General features: G+C 42.5%; 1 protein-coding gene across 1 annotated transcript in view; it reads right to left on the bottom strand.

Annotated features, from left to right (window-relative positions):
• The window catches only part of adgrl3.1 (adhesion G protein-coupled receptor L3.1), a 246,164-nt gene that overhangs the window by 38,568 nt on the left and 197,596 nt on the right, over positions 1-10,000 (bottom strand). Inside the window, exons 14-15 of the mRNA XM_080441659.1 lie at positions 2,809-2,931; positions 468-673 (exon numbers count right to left, since the gene is read on the bottom strand). Coding sequence (XP_080297785.1) covers positions 468-673; positions 2,809-2,931 — 329 coding nt within the window. The remainder of the gene's footprint in view (positions 1-467; positions 674-2,808; positions 2,932-10,000) is intronic.

The following is a 10,000-nucleotide window of genomic DNA, read 5'->3' as shown; positions in this document are numbered from 1 at the left end:
GTTTTCTGAAAAACGTACGTTTCTATGTCAGTGGTGCTCAATCTTTGTCATGTCAAGGACCCCCAAAAACGATATGAATTTGGCCGCGGACCCCACATCTCAAAATATTTCGTTCCAGGGACCCCCATGAAGCAAAGATTTGAGTTGAAAACAAATTGCTTTAAAAGAATATATATTCAAAGATTTGCACACATTTTTTCAAGATCTTTCAAAAATAGCAGATCTACAAGCTCGTAGCGCGGCACTCGGTGCCGCGCTATGAGCTTGTAGATCTGCTATTTTTTAATAGCCAAAGTGTAAAATAATTATTTTTAGCTCAAATCAAAAAATGACACAGATGCGTCCCAGGTCTTAATGGGTTAAGTATAGCTAAATCATCCTTCGATCATAATTTTCGGAGAAAGCAACAAGCAGCGAATGACCCCATTCATTCCCTCCCGGCACCGCGTGGTGGTGGTCGACCGTACCTGCAGGTGCTTGACGGTGAAGACCACGGGTTCAGACAGGTAGACCTTGTTGCTCTCCTTGTTGATGGACGCCATGATGACCGGAGAGTTGACGATGACGGAGTAGTTGGGGTAGACGGCCTCGCTGCCCAGCCGCACGCTGGCGTTCTCCGTGGACAGGTAGGCGCCCAGGTTCCTGTACAGGACGAAGGCCATCCTGATCTCCCCTGATAGGACACACACACACACACACACGGAGGACACCAGGTGATGCTTCATATATGTCACTTAGAGAGACACGGAGGCAGGATAACATGGTGTGCATGCAGTGGTGTAAAGTAACTAAGTATATTTACTCAAGTACTGTACTTAGAGGTAGGGTAAGTGATTTTCTTTGGTTAAAATAAGTGTTAATTAGCTCTATATTCTGATAGTACTCATTGCTATAGAGTGTTTGTTCAGTAAAAGGAGTCTCCTTCTCTCTCCAGCTCTTTATAAAACAGAAAAAAAAAAATGCAGAGAACTCAATCAGGATATAGATTAAACAAGTGAAATTGGAAGTGATGACACTAAGAAATGAGCAGAGAAAATTTGAACTGGAACTCTATAAAAATGAAGCTTAAAAATTGGTACTTTCTCCTGATTGGCTGAGATTTTGACACCTACCGGAAAATTTATTTTCTGTTTATTAAAGAGCTGGAGAGACGGGGAGACTCCTGTTACTGAACAAACACTCTATAGCAATGATTACTATCAGAATATAGTGCTTTAACCTTTTAACAAAATACTTTTTGTTTTAACCAAAATATATCACTTACCCTACCTTTAAGTACAATTTCGAGGTACTTTTACTTTACTGGAGTATTTCCAATTGTCTATACTTTTACTTCTACTCCATTACATCTCAGAGGCAAATATTGTACTTTTACTCCACTACAATTATTTGAAAACTTTAGTTACTAGTTACTTTGCAGATATAAATGATTTTATACTGTACATAGGCTATTTGAAAATAGCCGATCTACAAGCTCACAACGCGTCGCATTGCCAGGAGACCAGGTGATGCTTCATAAATGTCACTTAGAGAGACACGGAGGCAGGATAACATGGTGTGCAGTAAAAGCCCCCAGAGTGGTAAAGGTCCTTTGTTTGTTTGTTTGTTTGTTTTTCATGTGGTGAATTCCCCTGAAAATATATTTTCTACATAGGCCTAACTGTTGTTTGTGTCAAGAGTACATTCACACAGAGAGTGAATATTACGGGGTGATAAAGCAACATCATTTTGTTTTTGCAACACAATTAAAAGTACTTTCTGAGTTTCCACAAATAAAGGCATTACAGTGTATGAATGAGGTATCAACTATCAGCATTTTATTTTGGGGGGCTTTTCTGAGCTTTAAGTTGATAGGTAAAGTGAAGAGAGTCAGACCGGCTAGAGGCTCTCTGTCAATCATTGAGCCCATGTCGTACACGCCCTAACCGCTCAGCTAGAGAGTACAGAAGTCCTGACGTCACTCGTTCATCCCCTCGGTCGTAAAGTGATTTTTCTATGGAGAATAACATAACATCTTAGAATCGTCTCATATAAGAATTGTGGTCCAAAAATAAACAAACTGCCTCGACGATATCGTCAGGGAGGAGGCTCTGTATCGTTTATGATAGTCTGTCACTCATATTTGATACAGTCTGTTTCTGGCGAAGATTTAACTAATTCGGCGGAAGTAACATAAGCGTTTTCTCACCGTCGGTTGATGCTTCATATCCATATGAGTCAAACCGCCGGGATCATTTGTTTGTTTTTGGAACACAGTTCTTCTTTGACGCGATATTAAACACGTCTATGGGAATTCAGAACGAGGGGGGGAAAAAACGCGACCCAGGTAGGATGCGTAAATTGCGTCAGACTTCGGTGCTCTATTGGGTCGTCCCCAGTCATATGAATAGTTTTAATGCAAAATATTCACAGGCAAGTATTTTGCATTTTCTCATTGTTTATTCGTCATTCCCCCGATGTGTACAGGCCTTTGACTCTGAGACTGTACAAATGTAGCCGAATGGATAAACGAACACCAAAGATTTTAATGTGTATTAATTGAACTCATGAGAGTGTAAATATAGATCCAAATGGACCCAAGCTTTTACTGCGTGAATGTCAACGAAAGGCAGAGATAGAAAGAGAGGGAGGGAGGGAGGGAGAGAGACTTCAAGTGGAAAGATACCGAGTGACAAGAGTGAACAAGTGATATCAAGCAGAAATAGTGAGACACTGCGAGGGAATAAAGAGAGGCGGGAGGGCGAAGGGAAAGAGAGAGAGAGAGAGAGAGTAAGAAACAGAAAGAGAGAGAGAGATTTTTTGTCCTACCATTCCTGCCATGCTGTTTGAGAGTGCTGGCTGACAGCTGGATGGAGTTTCCATGTAGTTCTGATTGCGGGAATGTCAGGTCTGCCAGGTTCCCGTCCGTACTCAACCGGGCCACTTCCAGCTCTGCAACAACACACGTGTGCACGTAAACACACACACACACACACACACACACACACACACACACACACACACACACCAATCATAACACAACACATCCCATCAAGTTTGACGTCTGCTTTGCGCCACAGCCTCTTGTAATAACCCATTAAGGCCTGAGGTTCCGATTCTACAAAATGTCTTCTAAATAAAACAGTTTTTTGAAAAAAAAATTATGTTGCTAGGTCAGTGGTTCTCAAACCTTTTCATGTCAAGGACCCCAAAATGTATATGTATTTGGCCGCGGACCCCCGTCTCAAAATATTTTGTTCCAGGGACCCCCAGAAGCAACGATTTGAGTTACAAGTGTTCGCTTAAAAAATATATATATATTCAAAGATTTGCACACATTTTCTTGATTTTTCAAAAATAGCAGATCTACAAGCTCATGGCGCGGCACTCGGTGCCGCGCTATGAGCTTGTATATCTGCTATTTTTGAATAGCCAAAGTGCAAAATAATGCTTTTTAGCTCAAATCTAAAAATGACGCAGATGCGTCCCAGGTCTTAATGGGATAAACATGTTTTCTCACTAAGTGCTAGAGGCGCTGGCGGCATAAAATAATTCACTACAGGCTTCTTCAAAACAAATAGGGAGGGTGGACACACACAAAAGAAAAAGACATGATGTGCTTCAAACACTAAAGTAACTAAGGAACGCATCTCGTCCAAAACCAGTAACATAAATATAACAGCACCGATAAGACGTCTGCGCTCTCTCTCTCTCCGTTTCATTATGAGAGTCTAATTTTATCTTCCCAGGTTCGTTAGCGCCGCAGCAACCTTTGCGGGGCATGTTAACGTGTAAGATAAAGTTCCTAATTAAAGACTAATTACACCTTTGGTTATCGCTATACCTTCTTCTGCTGATTTGTGTGTTTTTTTTAAGATACCGCTTTCATGAAGGAAACCGCCCCAGAGCAAATAAGACAACATGCTGTATGCATACTGTATACTGTATATACACAGTATACAGTAAACCCCAGGAGAGGAGAGGAGATGAGAGGAGAGATGGGAGTGGAGTGACGGCTGGGGAGTGGGCGGGCAGGGCAGAGCGGGTATAGTGAACAGAGGAAGGAGGTAGCGGTGAAAAGTAACTAAGTGCATTTATTCAAATACAGTACTTAAGACCTGAGGCCGATTTTACAAAGTGCCTTCTAAATCAGTGGTTCTCAAACGTTTCCGTGCCAAAATCATATGTATTTGGCCCCCCCCATCTGAAAATGTTTTATGCCACGCACGGACCCCCCAGAAGAGAAATAAATTCTTTCAAGATTTTTCAAAAATGTTCAAAAATAGCAGATGTGCAAAGCTCGCAGCATGAGACAAAGTGACACGCCGTGAGCTTGTATATCTGCTATTTTTGAATAGCCGACGCTAAAACCTAAAATGACACCGATGCTTTCCCGTTTTTAAGTACAACTTTGAGGTACTTTACTTGAGTATTTCCATTTTTCAATACATCTCAGAGGCAGATATTGTATATGTTTTTTTTTTAATCCAGAATTATTTTAAAACTTTATTTACTAGTTACTTTGCAGATTTTTATTATTAATACAAACCCCCGATTCTATACTGTATAGCTATTCGAAAATGGACGATCTACACGATCACAACACTTCGTGTTGCGCCGTGTTGTGTGCTTATACAGTAGGTCGACTATTTTAGAAAATAAATTGGATACATTTTGAAATATTTTTTAAAGAAATGTGTGCATGAGTACTTTAAGTACATTTTCATGCCAATACTTTTGTACTTCACCCAAGTAACATTTTGGATACAGGACTTTTACTTGGACCCGTAAGGGTCCATTTGGTTCCATTTAATTGGTTCCCCTCCCTTAAGTTACAAATGGATAAACTAACACTGAGTATTTTACTGTGTAGGAAAGGAGATAGGAAGGAGAGAGATAAGAGGGAGAAATGGGGAGACAGGGAGGTGAGGAGGAGGAGGGTAAATAATGAGGGGAGATAGGGAGGAAGCACTGTCTGTTCTCTCCTCTCTCTTGTTGCTATTGGCTGGTTCGCTGAAGGAGTCAGATACGACGGAGCGAGAGGCGAAGAGATGTCACAGGCAGACAGACAGGCAGACAGACATAAACCCAGCGACACCCCCCCGCCCCACACACACACACAGACACACACACATATACACACACACACACACACACACACACACACACACACACAGACACTCTGCAGGGAATCGAAACACGACGGCGTCTAACCTAATTAAACCATCCTTGTCATGACAGTCCTCCTCCTAATAAACACACCAGCTCATTATCGCTATCATATGGTACATGCACGCTGTTACACAGGCACGTTATCCCTCCAAATCACCCTTTAACGTTTTCGTCAAAAAACGCCATTTTGTGCACGTGCCAATACTTAACCCATTAAGACCGGGAACGCATCTGTGTGTCATTTTTAGATTTCTTCGGCTATTCAAAAATAGCAGATATACAAGCTCATAGCGCGGCACTCGGTGCCGCGCTATGAGCTTGTATATCTGCTATTTTTTAAAGCGAACATTTGTAAAATATTTAGTTCCAGAAACCCCCAGAAGCAAAGATGTGAGTTCAAATATTTGCCAAAAAAATTTAAAAAATCTAATACCTGCACAACTTTTTATGAAAAATAGCAGATCTACAAGCTCATAGCGCGGCACACAGATGCGTTCCCGGACTTAAAGGGTTAAGCTGCACAGTGAGGCACATTCTGACCAAAAATAAACGCAAGCCTAGAGATTTGACAGGTTTTTCTCAACCAAACAATGCAACCGTTTTGATTGTTTCCCTCCCTCTCCTTCATTCCTCCGTAAGACTTTAAAAAAAAAAGGGGCTTAAACCTCAAGGAGAGGGAGAAGAAGATGGCAGGAGAAGGAAGAAGGACGGAAAACGAGAGATGAGAGAGATGAGAGGTGGCAATGGGCTCCTTATGAATAAAGGCGAGAGATAATCACGGCGGATCTGCCCACTGGATTAGCTAGGAGGGGAGATTAACAACACAAAGAAACGAGGAACACACAGACAAGTTTTTCCTCAAGAAAATGGGTGGAGGGGGGTGGGTGGAGAAACACCGATTTGCTGTTTTATAAGTTCTTCAGAAAAACGCAGTAGCCTACGAGCCCATGTCTGTTTATGTAACTGCATTTATGTGGCGTCTTCAGGGGGTGAATTTTGGAGGCAATATAAGTCTGGAGTTACGTAAGGTAACACCGTGTGGGATGGTGGTTGCAGGGAATAAAGTGGTGTGGACAGTTGTACTTAAGTGTTGCCTAAGTGCTGGAGAAGTTCTGAGTTGAAGCGAACGAACCACAGTGCCAGTGGCCATTTTGAGAGAAAATTACTTTGTGTGATGCGAGGACAATGTGTCCATTTGTCTGCCAGACTCCCGGAATGCCCGGTCTACGTAATCTCTCTCTCCCTCTCTGTCTATCTAGCCATCTTTTCATCCATCTGTCTATCTGTTTAAACTGTTTGTCACACACTTTTTCTTGCCAAAATGGTGGCCATAACATATGGACCCTCACAATAGGGGGGGAACGCTTGTTACAGGGGGGTCACGTGACCTTTGACTTGCAGTGATTGGATTTCTCAATTAATTTAAAGTGAGGAGAAAAAAATATCATTGATGTTTTTTTTTTTACCAATCCCCATGAAACTCACACAAACGCCTCCGCAGCCTCTCCTCTCTTCCCTGTAGTCTCTCCCCCCCTCGTCTCCTCTCCTCCCACTCCCCTCTACTCTCTCCTCTCCTCCCCTCGTTTCCTCTCCTCTCCTCCCACTCCCCTCTACTCTCTCCTCTCCTCTCCAATACCGCCCCTATACAACTCATCATTGTTGATTGGAGCAGCATACCGTTGCTGTCAGGCAGAAACCTCATATCTCCATATTTCAAAGTTTTTTAGTTTTTTTTGTAAATTAATGGCCTATACTTCATCATACTACAGTGTCACACAAAAGCAGGAAAAAATGCCGATCTACAAGCTCACAACGTGTCACGATGCAGATCTGCTCTTTTTGCTATTTTTGAGAAATCAAGAGCTTGTGACTAGATAACAACTGCATTGGATCCACTGCAACACAGGTTCTTTTTTCTTTTTTTTTTCTTTTCTGAAAAGTTTTGGATTGCATTTGGACATGCAAGGTTTCCACTCGGCAGCGACGACACCAGCCCAGTGAATCCTGCACGGTAACATCAGCTGATGTGCAAGAATGTGTGAAGTATCAAATCAAAAAAATGAGGCAGGAAGGAGGAGGTGTAATCAAAAGAGAGCATAAAACAAGCAAAACCTGCAACCTCTGGGCGGAGATGAAACAACAAGGGCTCAGACACCCTGCAGCATCCAGAAGAGCAGGAGAAAAAAAAAGGAGAGATAATTTTTTTGCTCTCCGATGTCACCGCCTTATTCTACCTCCCCGATGATGGGGGGTGGGGTGTGGGGTCTGGGGTTGGGGGGAGATCAGCATGCAGGGGTGAGACGAGAGGACGGAGGAATGCGAGCGGAGATGAGCAGAGGAGAGGAGCGAGAGGAGGTGGGGGGGGGTATGTGATGTGCACAAAGCCATAATAACTAGCTTTGTTCTGCTTTGTCAATTCCTCCGCCTACGAGCGGAGGGATGGAGTAGAGAGGGGGGCGGGGGGGGGGAGGAAAAAAAATAAGAGAAGGGAAATTTATTGTCTCTAGCAAACAATTTATCCCCGTATTAAAGGCCTCAAGGCCAGACTTCCTGCATCTTGTTAGATGGTGGTATGGGTCTCGGCGGAAACCCTCCCCTTTAAAACCTTTCACACAACAACGCAGTCCACACTAAATCATGACCTCTCTCTGACGGCTTTACAGGCCCCGCTCCGCTTTGGCTTTATCTACATTTCTGTGGAACTCCGCACTGCAGCCAGCAACCGGCCCCAATTTTCACTTTTGGATGCAATTTCAGGCATTGTGTGCGCTAGTTATCCCTTCAAGATATTTACAACATCTTTACAACCGAATGGACCCTTACGGGCGTATAACTCTGAGAGGGTTGCAAATGGAACCAAATGGACCCTTACGGGTCCATTTGGTTCCATTTGTAAGCCTCTCAAGAGTTAAATGAACACTGAGGGTTTTAGAGGTTGTGGTCCCCCGGGTGGGCAGGAGTTCAGTTCAATCCCCCTGTAGAATGCTGATTCATTCATACAGAGATCGTGTTATTGTTGTTCAGTCACTCGTATGTTATCTCTCCCACACAGAATGGCTCCGCATCTGTCTGACGCACCTTGTTGCTCACACACTCCGACATGTTACAGTTCAGCCGTGTGTGTGTGAGCTATTCCTGCGTACACATATGTTCTTTCGCTACCACCACCCCCCCCCCCCCACACACACACACACACACACAACGAAATGATACAATTATTCTGCCCCACTTCTATCCATCACTATTCACATGTATACATTGTGTTATTGCTCACTGCTTCCAGCCTGTGTCATTGCTTCGAGAGCTTTGAATTCAGGTAGTGTGCTTAAATTGGTGTCTCATGTTATGAAACATAAACGTGAGGTGGCTGGTTCAGACACAGTACATAACGCCTCAACGTCACCTCTTAAGGTCATATTACATCATCATGTTGGTAGCTATTAAAGGGACCGTCATTAAAAGGACCATATCGCCATCAATACGGTTATTATCTTTTCAAAGCTTCAGCCGTATATTGTACATAATTATTTCCCTGTGAATGGCTTTAGATTTCACTGTTTACATTTTCTCCATAGTCATTAAAACCTTACCTCAATAATTGAGTCAATGTTGGCCTGCTAGCATTGCGCCAGTTAAAACAAAATGGAAGTTTGAATTAGTTTTCTCCAAGGAGTGTTTTTGGCTACACTTTTCAAGCCAATTTGTGCTTTGAAGTGCATTAAAACTCAAAGATAACTTTACTTTGACCAAAAATTAAAAGGGGCATTTAAAGTTAGCTGTGCTGAACTACTTATATCAGGAAAAATGATTTTCTTATCATACTGAAGTATAATGTTGTTATCCAATGGCTTCCTCGAGAAATAAACAAACTCTGGTATGCTTTGGAAATGTCAAGTATATCGTGAGTCGTAGTCAATGGGCTAAACATGCCAGACCACCGGTATGGACCCTTGAATGTATCAACAAACGTCTGTGGAATTCTGTTCACGGTCTTAACTACTTGAACCCTAGCATTCCTATTTTGTGGTGAAAGTTAGGTAAATACTGTCCAGCCGAATGGCTATTTTCGGCAAAGACATTTGGTGTAAAGGGGAAAAAGGAGGGGGCCAACTGGGATAGAGCCCTGGGAGGCCAGAGATCAGTGAAGTATATAGGGTTAAAGTGGTTATTTCTGACCTCGATACTCTTTCAAAGAGATGTACTGGACATTCGCAAGTCTAAAAAAAAAATTACAAAAGAAAAAATACAAAAGAAATAAGCACAAATAACCCCTTTGAGGAAGGACACACATACACAGAATGGAGTAACCTATCCTGTCAGACAAGCCACCATAGATCTCAAATTCAAGTGAACAAATCCAACCTTGTCATAATTATTTGGTAACTATTAAACCCAGTGCAGCATCCTACGGTGTTCAAAGCCATTCTAGTCAAACCTGGCACAGGAGAGCTATAGGTGCTCTTGTTGACCCCAAGCAATACTTCCTCTGTGCTTTCAATCCGCTTTCAATCATGTTTTAAACTCTGGATGAGTTACAGAAAAATGGCAGCCCATTCATTCCAACAAAAGCTGCTCTCTCAGCGCATACGCTGATAAAGTTTCTGCAGTTCTTACTGTACCAGTCCAGCTTGCTTTCAATCAATTTTCGATTAATCTCCTTTCTCCATTGCATGTGTGGTGTATGAGCTGGTGCACCAGCGGTGTGAGAAAGGAACATAGCAAAGACCAGGAGAATGCAGCTAGACTTATTTTGAGAAATAAAGCGAAAAATGTTTTCAAGCCCGGCAAAAACATTGTGTAACATATGTTGTCATACAAGCTAAGAAACGATCTAATGTTGAGATATGCC

Source organism: Gymnoscopelus braueri (genome assembly GCF_963280865.1).
Source record: "Gymnoscopelus braueri genome assembly, chromosome: 2".
In the NCBI taxonomy this organism is placed as follows: Eukaryota; Metazoa; Chordata; class Actinopteri; order Myctophiformes; family Myctophidae; genus Gymnoscopelus; species Gymnoscopelus braueri.
The sequence above is the reverse complement of the archived record's forward strand: the minus strand, read 5'-3'. Positions and strand labels throughout refer to the sequence as shown.